This window comes from Lynx rufus, unplaced genomic scaffold, assembly GCF_022079265.1.
Source record: "Lynx rufus isolate CCGP_SWC_20201006 ecotype Redwood Valley unplaced genomic scaffold, mLynRuf1.p SCAF_4, whole genome shotgun sequence".
Classification (NCBI taxonomy): Eukaryota; Metazoa; Chordata; class Mammalia; order Carnivora; family Felidae; genus Lynx; species Lynx rufus.
This window is the reverse complement of record NW_025814856.1, coordinates 72,741,716-72,761,300: the sequence shown is the minus strand read 5'-3', so window position 1 is coordinate 72,761,300 and position 19,585 is coordinate 72,741,716. Positions and strand designations below refer to the sequence as shown.

At 44.1% G+C, this 19,585-nt stretch overlaps 1 protein-coding gene across 1 annotated transcript in view; it reads right to left on the bottom strand.

Annotated features, from left to right (window-relative positions):
• The window catches only part of GLI3 (GLI family zinc finger 3), a 265,226-nt gene that overhangs the window by 53,974 nt on the left and 191,667 nt on the right, over nucleotides 1-19,585 (bottom strand). Inside the window, exons 7-9 of the mRNA XM_047097109.1 lie at nucleotides 17,094-17,307; nucleotides 16,208-16,321; nucleotides 14,217-14,357 (exon numbers count right to left, since the gene is read on the bottom strand). Of these exons, the coding sequence (XP_046953065.1) occupies nucleotides 14,217-14,357; nucleotides 16,208-16,321; nucleotides 17,094-17,307 (469 nt within the window). The remainder of the gene's footprint in view (nucleotides 1-14,216; nucleotides 14,358-16,207; nucleotides 16,322-17,093; nucleotides 17,308-19,585) is intronic.

Below are 19,585 nucleotides of genomic sequence, written 5' to 3'. Positions count from 1 at the left end.
AGATATAACTGACCAACAAAGCAGGGGTCAGCACACTTGAAAGTCCATGTATAACCTTTGACTCCCCAAAACTTAACTACTATTAGTCTACCATTGGCCAGAATCCTCACTGATAATATAAACAGTCCATTAACACAAAATTAGTGCATGTATTGCATACCGATTCCTACAATAAAGTAAGCTAGAGAAATAAAATGTTAAGAAAATCATAAGGAAGGGGTGCCTGGATGGCTCAGTTGGTTAAGCATCTGGCTCTTGGTTTCGGCTGAGGTCCTGGTCTCATGGTTCGTGAGTTTGAGCACTAACAGTGCAGAGCCTACTTGGACTTGTCTCTCTCTCCATCTGTCTCTGCCCCTCCCCCACTCACGCACACCCTTTCTCTCTCTCTCAAATAAACAAACTCTAAAAATAAAGAAGATCATAAGGAAGAAAAAATGTATTTATGGTCCTTATTGAAAAAAGCACAAATACAAATGGACCTGCAAAGTTCAAACCATGTTGCTTAAGGGCCAATTGTGTGTGTGTGTGTGTGTGTGTGTGTGTGTGTGTGTGTGTGTATAAATGCATATGTGTGTGTATAATGGAATATTATTCAGTCATAATAAAAGAAAGAAATCTTGTCATTTGTGACAACAAGGATGGACCTTGAAGGTATCACACCAAGTGAAATAAGTGAGACAAAAAAAAAAAAGGGCAAATACTGAATGGTATCACTTATATGTCAAATCCAAAAATAGGAAAAAGAAAAGTCAAACTCACAGAAAGAGAGACTAGAAGGCTGGTTGCCAGGGGCTGGGGCTGAAGAAATGGGGAGATGCTATTCAAAGAGTGTAAGCTTTCATTCACAAGATGAATAAGTCCTGAAGATCTATGTATAGCATGGTGACCAGGGTTAACAATACCATATTGCATACTTGAAATCTGCCAAGAGAACAGATCTTAAGAGTTCTCACCACATACATAAGAAAAGATAACTGTGAGGTGATGGATGTGCTAATTAACTTGGTGTTAATCATTTTGCAACATATACATATATCAAATCATCACTTTGTACACTTAAAAAATACAGTTTCAGTCATCAATTACACTGACGTAAAGCTGGAAAAAATAAGCTGGTCAAATGGTCAATTTCATATTATGTGTATTTCACCACAGGTTTCTTTTTAAGTTGAAAAACACACATAAACTGGGCTGCAGCCAGGTGAATGAACCAGCTGTGCCCCTAACCAGGACCCTCCTTTCATCCTCTCTCCGGCCAGCCTGTATGGCTCATGCCTGAGGTTTCCTGCCTCTGAGCAGAAAGGATAAACCTAAGGAGCTCGAATGTCAGCGCGATATAAATTACGGTGGGGGAAAAAAAAGAAACAACGTGATGCATGGCTGAGGATCTAAAAGAGGAATGTCCACCATTGTTTGTGATTATGGATCACATCACAATCTAATAGCAATTTTTATTTAATCAATAATTTCCATGCTGAACAGACAGCCCTGTTACAGAGAATCGACAGGCAGGTACTGATAGCGACAAGCCTCGTTATTAATCTTTCCTCCGCTGGCTTATCAGCCAAACTACTGTAAAAGGCACCGCCAAGATGGATTTTAGAAGCCACCTTTCTCCTCTTGCCCCTTTTCTTCTTCTCTCTCCCATAACATATCACATAACGTAGACTCTACATTTATTTGAGTAACCTGGGGCTTGAGTAGCATAAAAAGGCAGTTCACATTAAGCAATTTCACAAATCAGTGGGACCTCGACCATCGCTCAGGGTTGGCCATTATAGGCTAATAAATCATACTTTCTCTTTGAGTTGTCAATCGCCAAAAAGCTTTGTACAAACGTTGGCATCTGTAATTCCGTAAAGGCTTTTCATCTTGAAATAAGATGCTCTAGACTGATAACAAGAATAATCCCCTCTTGATCAAGAAAAAAAAAAATCTGCATTTTAGCAATTAAAGCTGCTGCCAGAAGCCAAAAGCCTCAGTACTGAGACTCTAGTGAAGTTTATCTCTGCAAAACACAAGGAGAATACAGTGAGGGTTGTGTTGTATTTGCAGTCGGAACTGCTTTATCTTGCCCTGGGAAATGTGCCCTCTCTCCCTAGGTGGGACAGGAGAGGAAGGTGTGAGAACTTCCCATGCCTCCTGGAAAAGCCACTGGGAAGCCCTGCTCTTCCTGAACCAGGTACATAAAGAAGCGTCCTCCCCAGCGCAATCTGGTGACGCTGACAGGTGACAGGTGTTTTGTTCTCCTGACGAGGAAGACATTTTCAGAACTTCAGATTATTCATTCCTAACTAGAAAAAAAGGCACACCCCAAATTAAAACAGTGACAAAGAGAAATGTTAATAATCACAAAAAACCATCAGTAAGTGGGCCCTAAAAACTTGAGTAACACTTACAGCCGCCATGTTCTGTAAGTCATCAGAGATCATTCTCCAACAGACCCAACCATTTTGCTTTAAAGAGAGACAGCAGGGTCGCGCTACCCTCAGGTAATGAGCCGGGGGCCATGCGCACAAAACACAGGGGTCCTATGGGCAAAACTACCTTCCGGGTGCTCAGCTGGCAACCTGGAAGCTTCTGACTGCTCTCTGAAGGTCATTTACAACATCCACATGAGCTGCAAAAACGGTCACTGTCTGACATCTCCAAATTCCCAAATTAAAAAAAAAAAAGTTTAAAATAACTTCCACTGCAGAGTCTCACTTCTGGCCCTGCCCCATTTAATACATTGCTGGTACAGCTTCTGGAGCTCTGCAGCGTTCGGCCCTGACCTTTCTGTGACTCATACCGGTTCACTCCTTCTTCTCATCAGAAACCTCTGAATTCTCCTTACTCCACCTGGACCAGAAGTCACACTCCCAGTTCAGCAAGCAGGTCCCAGGAAACTCACTGTGCTTTAATCTCACTTCCGGTTGCCCTCTGCCTCCAGGAGCACTGTGGTTCTGTATCACCACACTACTCACCACTCTTCAAAACCAAAAGCACAGGATGTAATTGTATCTCTAACCCCACAAAGTGTCAAAAACCCCAGCCTTTTATCATATTAGCCACTATCACAGATAAAATTCTCCTGTACTTTCCATTTCCATTAACTTCTTCCTGTGGTCACTTCCACACAGAAGCCCCAACACCTCCCCATAATGGTCTTTCCCTATTTGAATCCACCTGTCTTTTCAAGACCATGTCCAAATCCACAAGACCTTTCTCTTGAGACTTAACCTTACCTGTTTTCCTGCTGCTCTGCCTGTACCTCTGTAGTCCTCCCAATAGTCTTCCCCGTATGTTCCCCTTACTCAAAGGGGCAGACATAAAAGATATATGTGCCCGCTCTTGTTCCCTCTCACTGGCCCTGACCATGACCCCAACTCTGGAAGTCTGACATGCAGGAGGCTCTTTTCTTCTAACACTGTGCCTGCAATTTGTGTAGTGGCCACCAGGTGGTGATGATGCATCGTTAACAGGTAAAATCACCAGCCTACACAGATGAGAGTGAATCAATGACATATTCATAGCTTTTTTATTTTTTTATGAAAAGTCTTTACATATTCTTTTTTAAAATTTTGATGAAAAATCTCCTTAATCTCTCCATTCTTCAATTAATTAAGTTGATTAGTACTTATTCTTCCTCATATTTGAATAATGCTTTAGAGTTTTCAAAGGCTTGCATTATATGATCTCATTCTGTCCCTACTAAAAAAATAAAAATAAAAAACCCTGTGAGGAAAGTGGGATGGTATTAACATCTCCACTTTACAAGTGAGAAACTGAGGGCTGAAATTATAGAATGACTTACTCAGATTCAGAAACAGTTCTTGGCAGATGTAGGAATCAGAGATAAATGCCCTCCTTCGCACTCACTGATTAATGCTAGTTTTACTGGTAATTGGATGGGGTGGGTTTGGGGTGGCTTACATTTAAGGTCTTGGCCTATCCTTTAAGGATATGCCACTTATAGCTGCCTTGCCAACATTAATTGTTCTAGAAATGAAAAAAAAATTCATCTATGGCAGTATTTAGCTGATCCCAGAAAAGACTAAATGTCCCTGAATTTTCAAAAAAGTCCTTGCATTAGAAAATTGCTTTCTGTTTCTGGAGCTCTGTTTTCTGTCAAAGCAGGAGCCTGATCACCATGCTTGCCATGATCTCAGAAGCTGAAGTCTGAGTGACTTCTCTTGGTCTGCAAAAAAAACAGTGATGGAATTTCTTTACCAAGACAAAGGACTTGGCTGGTAAGAGTCCTTGCTGAGTACCGAGTGCCTGACCTTAAAAATGTTGCTTTAAAATTAAGACCTGTAAATCTGTACATATACACACATGTACACAAACGCACATACACACCCAAATACATACCCACAAGTGTACACACATACCACGCATGTACACATGTAAGCACACACACGCACACACACAGGCACACCACATATACGTATATTTAATAGCATTTTGTTTGAGACTAACAAGCTCATCTTTTCTTTTTTTTTTAATTTTTTTTTAACGTTTATTTATTTCTGAGACAGAGAGAGACAGAGCATGAACGGGGGAGGGTCAGAGAGAGGGAGACACAGAATCTGAAACAGGCTCCAGGCTCTGAGCTGTCAGCACAGAGCCCGACGCGGGGCTCAAACTCACGGACCGCGAGATCATGACCTGAGGCGAAGTCGGCCGCTTAACTGACTGAGCCATCCAGGCGCCCTGCTCATCTTTTCTTTATAATCTGAACATTCTAGAGCACACTCAAGGAGAAAATTTATCTTAAATCACAAATATCCTTTTGTTTTGTTTTGTTTTCCACACCACAAGAGGAAAGATTTGGGACAGAACAGGCGGCAGTTTTGCACAACCCCCCCCCCCCCCCCGCCAAGGGATATTTGGCAATGTCTGGAAAGACTTTGGGTTGTTATAAAGACTTTGGGTTTGCCCTCCCGGAATCTAGTGGGCAGAGGTCAGCAATGCTGCTAACGGTCCCATGACAAGGTCAAGGATGGCCCTCACATCAAAGAATTCTCTGCGTTATTGTGCCGAGGGTGAGAAGCCTTGATTTTGGGTGACCACCAAAGAGAATTTTGAGAAGGACATCAGGACAACAGAACATAATAATAGCACGAGGCTCTGAATCTCAACACTGCAGAGGCAAGAATAAGGAGGGATGTACAGTATAAAGAACAGACCTGGAGACCTCTCTCCAGTCCTTCTCTCTCAGGAGTGGATGAACCAGGGACCCTTCGGCATCTCTATGCAATTATTAATTTCAGGGTGACATACCAACCCCAACATGGCCTGAATACCAACCTGAACCATATTTTTTATGGGCAACATACATGAAACTTAGCAGCTGGTAAATGTCTTTACACTTTTCACTTCTATGATTATTTTTTAAGATTTTACTTTTGGGGCGCCTGGGTGGCTCAGTCGGTTAAGTGTCCGACTTCAGCCAGGTCACGATCTCGCGGTCTGTGAGTTCGAGCCCTGCATCAGGCTCTGGCCTGACGGTTCGCAGCCTGGAGGCTGCTTCCGATTCTGTGTCTCCCTCTCTCTCTGCCCCTCCCCCATTCATGCTTTGTCTCTCTTTGTCTCAAAAATAAATAAACGTTAAAAAAAATTAAAAAAAAAAGATTTTACTTTTAAGTAATCTCTACACTCAATGTGGGGCTCGAACTTACAACCCGAGATCAAGAGTCCCACGCTCCATTGACTGAGTCAGCCAGGCGCCCCTACGCTTATCACTTTTAGAAAGAGAATCACTAATATTTCATGGAGTATAATTTATAGCTAATTCCCTCAACAGTTTTAAGAGGTAAATACTATTATTATCCTTATTTCACAAGGAGGAAATGTGATGTGTCTTGGGTAGAGAGCAGGCTTTGAACCTGGGTCTGTCAGCTTTGAAATGTACATCGCACAGGAGTACAGTGGCAAGCCAAAGTATTCTTTCGGATCAGGTGCCATGTATTCTTACAAAGTCATCATCACCGTCACCATCATGCCTCACAAGTCGACCCCCACGCTCTGCTCTGACCTGAACTATTTCCACCTGTTTCCCAGAGGTCTTTTCTGATATTCCTTATGTACTTCTCTCCCTCCTGTAAGTCCCCAGAATCGCAACTACACAATTCTGGCTTCATTACTTCCTGCCTTATATGCAATCACTATGCTTTTATGATTCTTTGTCTCCCCCTTGCAATGAGAATGACCAGTCCTGGAGGATTAGGTCTAAGTCCTGTGGACAGTGTGCCCACCATGAGGCTGGGGCAGGGAGGCGGCACGCCGGCTTCACCCAACACTCTTCTGGTGAGCGGTTGAGCAAATGCCTGATCTGCTAATGTCAGCCTCTCTCTCTCCTGATAAACAACAGGACACACTGTACTGGGCAAGATGTGCTACAGGCAAGTATATTTCAACAAGGTACACAGCCCAGCCCAAAGTGACCGTCAATCCTTCTTGCATGAAGTGGGTCTACTCAGGATATTCCAGGGAATCTTACCTGAAGTATCATTCAGGACCAGCTCAGAGGAAAATCCTCTCCAAATGGCAGGAAGAGTTGCCTGGATTAAGAATTCCCATGAAGTATTTCAGCAGGGTACTATGAAACATTTTTGGGATACACCACGGCAGAACAAATTTAAGAAAGACATCTTACTTAAAACACTGGTTTCTTTTTTTAATTTTTTTTTCTCAGAGAGAGAGGACCAGGGTGGTGGTGGGGGGGGGGTGGGGGGAGAGGGAGAGGGACAGAGAGAGAATCCCAAGCAGGCTCCATGCTCAGCATGGAGCCCAACACAGGGCTCGATCCCATGACCCTGGGATGATGACCTGAGCCAAAATCAAGGGTCAGATGCCCAACAGAGCCACCCAGGTGCCCCTTCAAAATATTGATTTCTTATTCTTTGTTCAAGAGGTAAGAACCCTTACTCAGTAAAAGAGAAATTTTAATTCCACAATTACTCAAGTAATTCATATACCACCTCCGAGAAGTGTTAAATGCAATTATTCTGGAGGGCACTTAATCTACAGGGTTGAAAAGATCCTGGGAAAAAGATGGCAAGGGACTGTGTTCTCCAAAACCCCACCTGGGGGCAGCCATCTGTAACAGACTGTACATCCCACCTCACCCCCACCTCCCCGACTGCAAGGGGGGTGCTCGCCAGGGCACCCAGGTGGGTTGCCAGGCAGTAAGTGGGCACCTGAGAGGAAGCCTGTTTGCCATCCCTATCCTAAGGACTATCTAATGCAAATCTTTCACTTGCTTTTACTAAACTGAGGTCCAAGGAGGTTAAATGGCTGGGCCAAGTCCCATCTGTTAGAACTACACTGGGAAGAATGGTTCCTGGCCTCAGTCAAGTGCACGTTCAGCAACGAGGAATATAAAATAAGCCTTGGAGCAGACTCCCAGAAGCCACAGACCCAACAGCATGGCTCCCCTCCCCTCCCCTCCCCCACTCAACCCTGAAAAAACAAATACATAAAACAAAGAGAGGGGAGGCACTCTTTTCCACCTCTGTCTGTTTCTCATTAGGCCTACTGCATGTGATCTCTGCTTGGCCTTGGATGCTGGGGACTGCATTTATTTCCATGGCTGTTTCACGGTGTGATAAGTGAGAAAATAACGTTCTGAAGGGTCATGTGGTTCCAGGGAGGTCATCCCCAGGGTCAGGGCAGAGATGGGGCTGCCACTCAGAATGTCGCTGGCCCTGGGAGGCCTTCCCTGGTGGACCACACAGCCCTTCGTGCCCCCCACTCAGGCTAATCTCCTGAGTGTCTCTATGGGAACGATTTCTGCAGGTGCAGCCCAGTCAGTAACTTTAAAAAGAACGTGACCCTTCAGGCGCAATTGTCAGAGGATAGCTTTGAAGTTTGTGGTTCTTAGTCTGCATTTTACACGCAGTATTTCCAAATAATTAGAGTAACTAAATTAACTAGCAACTCCATGTAGGGAAAATGAGATCAAAATCTCCACTCATTCGTTTTACGTTTTATGTGCACACAAGACTAATTTCTGCCTCGTATCTGAGACCGCGATCACATCTTACACTTTTCTCTTAGGTAAAGATACACAATGCAACTTTAGCAAAGGGATCAAAATTAGATGGAAAATATTTAAAATGCAAATTTAGGATCATGGTATTAATATGAAAATAATGTCTTCAACACATCCTCACTTCCCCGCATTTCTACGGATGCACCAATTCTTCACAGATTAGATGTGCCTTCTTTACATCTAAATCTCTAGGATATTAAAAAGAAAGCCCTTCATTTTCATGCTGCCTATGTACAGAATTTGTTTTCAAATGGCAGCAAAGGTGATTATAACTGTATTCTTCTGATAAAGGGAACTACAGCATGCTTTAGAGATCAAAATTTGCAGCATAGGAAAGCATTTAAAATCCAAGTAGGTGGTTAATCACTCTACAAAAAGGTGAATTTCTGACACCATGCTTAAAAGATACAAATGGAGCACAGGGACTTAAACGCCACCCAGTTGAGGCTGGGACTAATATAGACACAACTCACGTTCTCTGCCCTTGGGCCCCACTGGCAGGAGAAAACACCCTCCTCGTGGAATTGCCTGAGGCCCTCTCTGCGGGCTCATTCTGCTAGGGATGGGTGGGGAATAAACAAAGGCTAGTATCCAAACTCTATAAAGAGCTCACCAAACTCCACACCCGAAAAACAAATAATCCAGTGAAGAAATGGGCAGAAGACGTGAATAGACACTTCTCTAAAGAAGACATCCAGATGGCCAACAGGCACATGAAAAGATGCTCAACGTCGCTCCTCATCAGGGAAATACAAATCAAAACCACACTCAGATATCACCTCACACCAGACAGAGTGGCCAAAATGAACAAATCAGGAGACTATAGATGCTGGAGAGGATGTGGAGAAACGGGAACCCTCTTGCACTGTCGGTGGGAATGCAAACTGGTGCAGCCACTCTGGAAAACAGTGTGGAGGTTCCTCAAAAAATTAAAAATAGATATACCCTATGACCCAGCAATAGCACTGCTAGGAATTTACCCAAGGGATACAGGAGGGCTGATGCATAGGGGCACCTATACCCCAATGTTTATAGCAGCACTTTCAACAATAGCCAAATTATGGAAAGAGCCTAAATGTCCATCAACTGATGAATGGATAAAGAAATTGTGGTTTATATACACAATGGAATACTACTTGGCAATGAGAAAGAATGAAATCTGGCCTTTTGTAGCAACGTGGATGGAACTGGAGAGTGTTATGCTAAGTGAAATAAGTCATACAGAGAAAGACAGACACCATATGTTTTCACTCTTATGTGGATCCTGAGAAACTTAACAGAAGACCATGGGGGAGGGGAAGGAAAAAAAAAAGTTAGAGAGGGAGGGAGCCAAACCATAAGAGACTCTTGAAAACTGAGAACAATCTGAGGGTTGATGGGGGGTGGGAGTGAGGGGAGGGTGGGTGATGGGTATTGAGGAGGGCACCTATTGGGATGAGCACTGGGTGTGGTCTGGAAACCAATTTGACAACAAATTTCATATTTAAAAAAAATAAATAAAGCAAACTACTCTGTGATTGTGAAAAAAAAAACTGTTAAAAAATAACGTGACTATTTACAGACCTTAGGAAAGAACACTGTATGTGTTATTTCTAAGCCAGAAAGGGGGTTACTTCACTGAAACGGAATGTAAGGAAGGACAGTGCTAGAGCAAACAGGTGGCCATTGGGGATGGTGATTAAACTACTTTTATTCGGCTCCCAGGCTCCCAGCAGTGATGTTTGTAAGCACACGCGGCCACTGAGCGGTGGCGACCCAAAGGAGGCGCGCATCCTCCGCAAACACTGAGGGGACATCCAATGTCATTCAGAAACAAAGTGTGCGGGTTTCGGAGAACCTGGGACTGACTGACGGGTGCTCACGCTGTATGCGTTTCAGACGCCTCAACCCTCCTAGAGCAGAAGATGGGTTCTACCTTCTAGGACAGAATTAACGCAAGAGGGAAGTGGGTCTCAGGAAGGTTTGGAAGCCTCGCTCATCCATGAGAGAAGCCAGGCGAAAAGACAGAAGTGGAATTTTTTACATTCCAACAAAAATTACAACTTCACCTCGGCTCGGGTCATGATCTCATGGTTCATGGGTTTGAGCCCCACATTGGGCTCTGCACCCGCTTCCGGTTCTCTGTCTCCCTCTCCCTGCCCCTCCCCTACTCTCTCTTTCTCTCTCAAAAATAAACAAACTTAAAAAAAAATACAACAAAACCAGAAACACTTCAAGAACCAATATTCTACAACTGTCAGAGATACATTTAAAATTAAGACTCAGGGACACCTGGGTGGCTCAGTTGGTTAAGTCTGACTCTTGATTTTGGCCCAGGTTATGATCTCATAGTTCCATGAGTTCGAGCCCCGCGCCGGGCTCTGCACTGACAGTGTGGAGCCTGCTTAGGATTCTGTCTCCCTCTCTCTCTGCCCCTCCCCCACTTGTTCTCTTCCCACCCCACCCCCGTTCTCTCAAAATAAATAAAAATAAGCTTTAAAAAAGTAAAAAAAAAATAAAGATTCATGTCTTTTGTAACATACAATACACAGCAGCAAAAAGAGAGTCTAATTAATTTGGAGTTGAAGGGAAAATGTGGACTTTTCGACTTATTTTGAGTCATTAGAATACGTGCTTTCAGATGTCGAGGGAAGAGAAAGCACTTGCATCTTGACAAATCAATAATAAATTCCGTCTTAATCAAAGGCGCTTTGAATTAATTTTTGTACCGTACCTCCTTCCTACACTCTCGTTCGTTCTATTTTAACTGACACCAAGGAAGGGACAAAGTATAACAAAAACGTGGTTCACAAAAGTACACATCTATCTTCTTAGCTTCTGGGCACAGAAATAAATTTATGACAAATTTAATACTAGCTTGAGAGTAACTAAGCCCAATTATAATTATCTGGCTGGGAAGAGAAATTAATTAAATGTCCTGGTGATAAAGACCCCACAGCAAACCTAGAAGAAACACACCCATGGAGGAGGACAGGCGCTTGAAATAAAGGAGAGGAGAAGGGAAAGGCAATATTTAGCCCATCTGCTGGGACAGTAATGGGACAAGGTCATCTTTTCAAGAGAACACGGAGTGCATTACCCTGGAAATGAGACTACCTGGCGGGCAAAGCCAGCCGGGTCCCTAATTCTCCTCTTCAACTTTGTGATTTGCTAATGGGAAACACATGTCTCCCTTTTGCACCAAGTTCAAATGACTCTGGAATTCCAACCGTGCAGCTCAGCGACTGAACCAGAACAAGGGGAGAACTTGTCAGGATTTAAGAGCTTTCAGCAAAGCCCTTCAATCGCAGCCAGCACCCTATTCCACGGAAGGATATCAATTATAGATAGTGACTTGCTTTAGCAGGCAGTCGGGACTGTCAGACACTAGATAGACAGCCATGAAGAATCATGAATCTTTCTATTAACTGTAAGAGGGGGAAAAAGAATGGGTCATGGCTATAAATAAGGCAGAGCATCAGAATGGTTTAACACCTTGCCTCTTGGTTGTACGTAGCATGAAAATGCAACTAATTCCCAAAATGTCCTCTCTCTGAGGAAAGCTGTGGGAATGGAAACAGTTAATACTGCCTGCCCTCCGTCTTTAAGAAAGTGGGTTTCGCAACTGGCATTTTTTCCACCTGCCACCAAAATAATGAGGTGGACGTGAAGTAGCTTTTCCTTCAGTCAACAAAAAAATAAAGTGTCCATGCTACAGCAGGCCATTGCTGGTGCTAACGAGACAGCTGTGAGTGGGAAGGTGCTCATGCATCCTGCAAAGTGAAATCAACTTAAACGCACGAATTTGGACTTTCCACACTTCAGATAACAAGTAAAAAGGTGGAAAATACGTGATATAAGCTGGTATTTTTATTTATGTCACCGCAAGTCATAACTTTAATCCACTTAATTTGCATAATTTATCTCAGACTAAAATTAACATCAAAAGTAATATATTGGATTTTCCCCTAATCCTGACATGAGTAACTCCTACCTGATTTGGAATAAAAAATTTCCACTGTACATGGATTTGTTTATAATTTTTACGATACAACAGACAACACAGTGGTCATTCAAGGCGACAGTTTAAGCAGACATTCCTTCAAACTACTCAGATCTCTCTATGAAAACATCATCACTACCCAAAACCTTTCACCCCTGAGATTAAGTACAAACACCTACAAGAGTCACAGTCTTGTAAAAGCTTTCACATGAAACAGACAGCGAAAAGGTGGAGTTATTACCAAAATTCCCCCAAAATGCGACCTCCAACCTGGTGCCTCATGAGGAGCACAATTCCTTTTAAATGTAGGCTCAGAGGAAGCTCCCATTCCATCCCCGCATTTGATAACAGCTGAACCATAATTACAGCCCCCTTTGGAAACTACAATGACCTATCCGCAGAGAAGGCACCAGGAGATGGGGACGTTGTCAAAAGCAAGCAGCCCAGACAGCATCTCGTTCGTGATGGCAGTTTGCATGCAAACAATTTCCCCCTCGTGGATGTCTGTCTACTCGTTGTATCACAAAGGGTATTCCTGACATCCTTCCTCTTCGGGAAAATTTGCCTACCCGAAAAGAAAAATTCCAAACTTTTTTTTTCCCCCTTTAGTATTACAATGTCTGTGGTTCCCATTAAAAGTCAGCAAGCAAAAAGGGCCATTAAGTAAGGCTTGGCTTAGAAATAACACTTGCATCAAATTAAAGAGAGAGAGTCGAATTAGGTTCATGGAAAAATCTGGAAATACACCTTAATTAAAAACATTTGACTTTCTAGGTTCTTGCTGCTCTGAGAAATCTCTAATTCTTCCTGCACAATTATAAGGGGACATGATTACAAAAGAAACGTTTGGGGGGGGAAACCCTGCTGATGTCATCATGTTAACTTCCCAAAACATCCTGTACATAACGGATCTCAAAACCTGGCAAACCTAAGACTATAATGTGATGGCAGCGTGCAGAATATATTACAGAGGATGAGCCAAGTTGCGGAAGACACACTGGGGGAGCTCACGAGGCCCATGAAAAACGTGGGCTGTGTCAGGGGATGTATAATTTTAGTGCTTAAATGGAGAAGGGCTCTCAAGAAGTATGGATCATCTACAATTAAAAGTTACTATAAAAGAAAAGAGACTGGGGGTAGTGTGTGTGATGTGTGCACGTGTGCTGGGTGGACAAAGAGTCCCCACGAAAGCTGTTCTGTCAGATCTTCTGTCACATTAAAAGCTGATGAAAAGGCCACACTCTGATGAAGCTGATGAAAAGACCATCCTTAATGCCTCGATGGGACCCCTGTGCTTCTGCACAGGAGTGTGTGTGAGCCTACAGCTTTTTATCCTCTATCATCGGAAGGCCCTTCTGTCTCAGTTGCTCCTGGTCCCATCTGCTAGGGAGGTTCCTCTGGTGTGAAAGAAAAGTCCCAAATAAGATGAAGCACCGGTAAAGGAAATATGCCCACTCAGGTATGTGGGAGTGGGGAGGGCACTGCATTATCGGAAACAATACTTGGGCGGGGGGGGTGGGCAGCAAAGACTCCTGAACCTGGAAGAATAAGACAGAGCGTGGATCTCAATGTGACCATGTTGCTGGTCTCAAAAGCACACGCCACAGGACACATTTTAAAATACACATCACTCTTTCCATGAGACTCTCCGCCCTGCAAGGCTTGGCCGGAAGTCAAGAAATGGTGCTAATGGCTTCTCCAAGCATCTACCTATCTCACACAGAGTACTAATTGCCTCATAAAATAGTGGGAGGCTCCTCAGATGGTGAGAGTTTGGAAGAAGAAGGCAGAACGGAAAAAAGGAATCCCCCACCTCTAAAATTTTTTCTGCTGTTGCCGGGTCTTAGAGAGGAGAATCAAACTTGGTTAAAAGGTTAATAATAATTCATGTCCAGCTTACTATTACTCAATAACCATCAAAGACGCTAACTCAAAATAGTGTTTTCTGGCTTACAGGATCAGAGTCATTACACTCTCTATTGAAGACTTTATTGAATTTTACACTAAGCTTTAGCTGACTGAACAGGTCAAGCACCGTAGCTCAGAGTTTTCTTTATTCTCAGAAAAGTCATAAAGCCCTCTCCAGTTTGCAACGCTGCTAGCTAAGAAACTTGACTCGGCGCAGGGTCAGGGACGCTGACCCCACCGACAAGGTCGCAGAGCTGTAAAGCCCAGTCCCCGCAGCCCCCCACTTACGTGCACCAGCTGCTCCTGGGTGTCGAACTCCCGCGTGCAACCTTCCCAGTGGCAGTTTGTTTCATAGATGACTTCAGGCTCCTGTTTGCTTTCGTCTTTGTCCCCTTCCTCCTTCACTAGGGTTGTCCCTTCCGGCTGTTCCTGGGGGGGGCAGGGAGGAGAGAGGGAAAGGATTCAGACACAATGGAAAGAAGGCAAGAGAAAGGGGGAAAAAAAAAAAAGAACAAAAAAAAAAACCCAAAACCCAACCACGTGATTTCGGTTGGTCTGCCCCCTGACGCAATTTTTCAGTGAAAATAAAATACAGCCCAGGTCTATTAGCTGGATTTTGTGACTCGAAGAAGTCAAACATATGGAGTCATCTGTGTGCATGTTTTCTGATTTGTGGAATGTATCTTCAGAGATTGTTAATTTGGGATTAAAAACAACAGTCTAGGGGCGCCTGGGTGGCTCAGTTGGTTAAGTGTCCAGGTCATGATCTCATGGCTCATGGGTTTGAGCCCCGGCGTCGGGCTCTGTGCGGACAGCTCAGAGCCTGGAGCCTGCTTTGGATTCTGTGTGTGTGTGTGTGTGTGTGTGTGTGTGTCTGTCCCTTCCCTGCTCATGCTCTCTTTCTCAAAAATAAACATTAAAAAAAAAAAAAAAAACAGCAGTCTAAGCTATGATGATGATAAGAAGTGGAGGCCAAACCTTGCCCCTGAATACAAGAGGAAAAAGAAATTAAAATGTAATCCCCTAAGAGAAGCAATTAAACTAGTTCATGTTGTCTTTACTCAAAAGACTGGTCTCTTTTGGTCAGATTCTTTCCAGTGTATGAATTTGTTTATTCTCCTACTTTGGAATCAGGGACGTGGTTTGCTAGTAATTCTGATTCTGTTTTCCCTGCCATTGGAGGCTGTGACCGGCACTTTGTGGGTTTTATAGGGATCGTGTCTTCCTGGTTCAACTTCTGATCTCCAAAGATGTGGCTCGCTGCCCAAGAACCACAGCATCTAAAGGTTGGCGGCATGGTCTTTTCTCCTCTTCAAGGCAGCTTCGCGGCAGTGAAAATACAAACAATTTCCAGAATGCTGGGAGAGTATTAGGTGCATAGACTCAGGATCTAATCTGGGACAGGGTGACAAAAACCGTAAACAGGCACTTTGGTGTAACCGCCAACGTTGTTGGCCAGCAGAATTCCAGAGGAAAGGTGGATCTCAGAACCTACTACACCCATTTATTCCATCCTCAAAATGCTCATGTAAAAGGAAATTTGGGTGGAGGTGGTCTGAGCTTGGGGCTGAAGCAGCCATGGATGTAGAATCCAGATTCTGTGGACGTCCAGACTCCTGTCCAGCCCCTATTTCCAGGAATTAAAATTCACTGACCTCCTTCCTGTGTTGGGCACAGGGACCCTAGGAGATGGTATTATTATGCCTCTAGGCACAATAAACATATTTTACAACTGAAGCTCAGAGGATCTAAATGCCTAAAAGCAGAGATCAGATTAGAATTTCTAAACTTGTCCTTTCAGGACTTTGGAGAAAGGACCAGAATCTTATCGGCCTTCAGGTAGGTTAGCTGTGCCTTGATCCATGCCCTCCTGTTCTCCAAGCTCTCCTGGCAAGTGGAGAAGGCAAAATAAGAACAAAGAAGAACATGATGGGTGTAGGGAATATCACTAGCTCTGCCCAGCTCAGGCTTAGGGCCAGGAGTTCATTATTTCAGGCCTCAGACCAGGGCTAAGGACCAAAGCTATCAGCGGTCAGTTACAAATTAATCCAACCACTGACACCACACACTTCAGGTTATAGCCCACACAGCTTCTTGCATTTTCTTTGTGTTTGCTTCTGAGCGAGAAAAACAAACGGAGTCACTCCACAACTGGCCTTTTGTCAAATGCATGGGTACGGCCAAGGTCAAGGCCAAGGCCACAGTGAATGAGGAAATGCTGCAAGAGACGCCAGCCCAAGGGGAGCAACGAGCTGGCCAGGGGAGCTGCGGTGCCTCACCTGCTGACCCCGTGGCCCTGGGCTGGGCAGGTCTTCGTCGGGTTTGATCTTGGACCGTTTGTTGTGCATCAGGTCACCGGTGCTACTCACCGCAGACTCACTCGTGGGCTTGTTCTGCCGGTCACATTTGCAGGGACAGAGACAAAAATTAGGTTTTCGTCAATGAGCGGGACCATCGCTAAAACATGCAACTCTAGACAAGCAGACTTATTTGGCATTAGAACAATAACACTGATAATGCTCCCATCCCACGATCGCAGAGCTCAGAAAGTGTGTTTGAAGCAAGAAAATACATCCACGAGGCAGCTCCTTGTTTACACTCAGGACTAAAAACTCCCTGTGGCTTTTAAAAGCTAAGAGAATAGAGCAGGGGGGCCTGGGCTTTAATGAGCTCCCACAGCGTGTTTAGAAGAACAAAGTGGTGAGTTGGGTAGGGAACCAAAAGAAACCATCTGCAAAGTTCTCTAATTCAAGGATGCAGATTCTTCTCGGGGCAGTATTAGTGAGGCGATAAGAGGACACAGCATGGTTCTATGCTGCCCGTGAAGTATCCCATGATTCTAGGCGCCAGGGGACAGTAACCAAATGAGAGCAAACCCTTCATGCAATGTAGTCTACTGGGCAGGGTTAGAGACAGCACCAGGTCAGAGGGAAGCCTCATCAGGCAGCCCGCTTTTCCACCAAAGATGAGATGACTCTGGTAGAGGAAGCTACTGTTTGGTGAGGAACACATACAGGGCGCATTCGTCAAACCTGAAGCCTGCGGCCCTGGGTTAGGAAGACAGGTTACAGTAAGGAAGCCATGACCATGCTCGGAGCTCACGAGGTGACGTGGCTCTCCTCTAGGATTACAAGACGGATCAGCTCATCGAGCTGTCTCTCTTACCTGTGAGGACTCGGAAGGGCCAGAGCTGACCTGGACGGGGTTCAGAACCGTAGGGATCCCAGGAATAGGCCTCTGCGTTGGAAAAGTTGGGGCAGGGTGGATGAGTGGAGGGCTGTGTCCAAAGGCCGAGCCTAAGCTCTGTTGTCGGCTTAAGATTTGCTGATGCATATGGAGAGACACAGGTGCAGAAGGGTAGGTGAAGCTCAAGGCAGGGCTGCGCGGGGGAAATAAAGAGAAGACCATCATTTATGCAGAACGCTGAGGTTACCGCAAGCGCGCTATGCGTGCATCTTTATGCCTACTGTTACATCCCAAATTACATGAGGTCTGTCTGTTTAAATTAGAAGCTAACAACAGTTATTGATGAACACCTTGGAAGCTTCCAAGAGAAACACGGGTACTGAGGCAGGACACGCGCATGCGTGCACCCATACAGGCGCGTGCGTGCACACACACACACACACACACACACACACACACACACCTGAAAGAAGCTTCAGCAAAACGGAAACAAAAGGCGTCTGCTCAATAACGGCTATTTATTGCAATAACAAACTTCATATAAAAATGAGAATGGGTGACGACATGCTTTATAGTACTTTTATTGGCTCTCAGTGCTGTATGTTCCTGCGCATGGGGCAATTCCTTTAATCTCGGCTCACGCTGCGTGCTTTCATATGTCTCCAGATCTTATTACAAGAGGAAGGAAAATCAATTGGTTAAATGTGTTTTGAACACCATGCTTGTCATATCACTCATTTGTTTGTAAAGATGGAAAGCTTGGTTCATCCAGAATGCCACCTAAAGAATTTCCATCAGTGCCGTCTGGTTACAGAAGCTGATGGATTAACCTCTCCTGGCTGAAATCGGTGATCAATGGGCTTCGGTGGAGGAATATTCCAATGGGAGAGCACAGCCCCCTCTCCCAGCGAAATGGCATTAAATGTCTATGAAAGCCCATTATACATGCTAATGCCTGTCACTGCTTCATTATGCCACAGCGTCGCCCAAGCCACTACAGCAAATTCCGAGGAAGCCACACTATTACCTAAAGATTTCTCGACAAGTAGACAGTGCCAAACCATTCTTTGTGCCAGCACAGTTTAGGAATCAAGTCCTCTTAAAAGAATGAAGTGTTCTTGAGGAATTTTCCAATGGTTTTAAAAAAATGCATGAAAAACTCTAATTGCATTCATGAACATTTCTTTCTTAAAAATAATCGGTGAAAAAAAACATATACATGTATTTCCCCCATCCTGCTGCATAATACCCAGAAAGAATCAGGGTTTCTTGTAATGTCAAAGGTAGAATTCATGCAAATTTCCAATCTGGTGGGTTAATTACTATTGCTGTTAAGCGCATTAACTGAGAATATAATAATTACAATAACAAAATGCAAACCATTTCAACAACTTTAAGTAATAATTCCGAAGATATACTCTGTTCATTAATGTGACTCCACATTTTGCCTATTTGACTACAATCCATGAAAGGCGGCTTCAATGGGATTACATTACTATTATTCCTACAGAGAACCTTGCATTACAATAGCTTGCCCATTTAAGACTGAATATCATTAAGAATACCCTATGAGAATTTCGCCAGGCTTGGAGGAACTCTCCTTTCATTCTGTATTGTAGTTCTTTAATAAAGGAAAGCAGAAACATGGTGAAAACAGTCATTGTTCACAGTAAGTTAGGGAGAAATCAGTAATAATATTCCGTTTCTGCGGTGCTACAGTTTCTGCGTGTGTTTCCGAAAGCAACCATGAATGATTACGGCAAGACTCAGCTAAGGTAGCCGTGTGGATGATTGATAGGGCATTAATCAAAAGATGCATATCTGCCTCAGAATTTGTCCACAAGCTTTCTTCTAATAGCTGATTTCATGTTCACTGAGCTCTATACCCGTTTGTCCAATTTATTTTTCAGTGTACAAGCCATTCATCAAAAAACACAATGATTTAACACCCCCACCCTTCTCCTTTTGGTGAATGGGTATTACGGAGTATAACTACCTTATTCTGCTCATTAAAAAAGCAAAAACCAAAAGAGCCCACTACACACGTATTTACAGTGAGACACAGACTTTGCAGGAGCCTCCAGACATCTTGCCAGAGTTTCCTGAGGCCACACGATCAGGCAGGCGTGGGAGGGAGCATGGACGGTCAGTTACACTTCTAATTCTCAGAGGCACGACATCTGGGGGCTCAAAAAAGTCAGGACCTGATTAGGAATCGAGGCCATTAGAGAAACCATTTCATAGGGCAGGAAACACCCTCGGTTGTATATATGAGTAACATACAGATGTTCATAGCCACGCAGGATGGGTCTATTTTTCCTTTTAAGAAGACGTGGGAGAGCAGGGAGCAAGGCCTCCTGCTGCCGGGCGGGCCCTGTCCTCAAGGTACAATCAGTTTGACCTCAGCGGACAGAAGGAAGGGCGGGGACAGCTTTTGACACATTTGGGGAACCAACGTCCCGTCCCCTTGT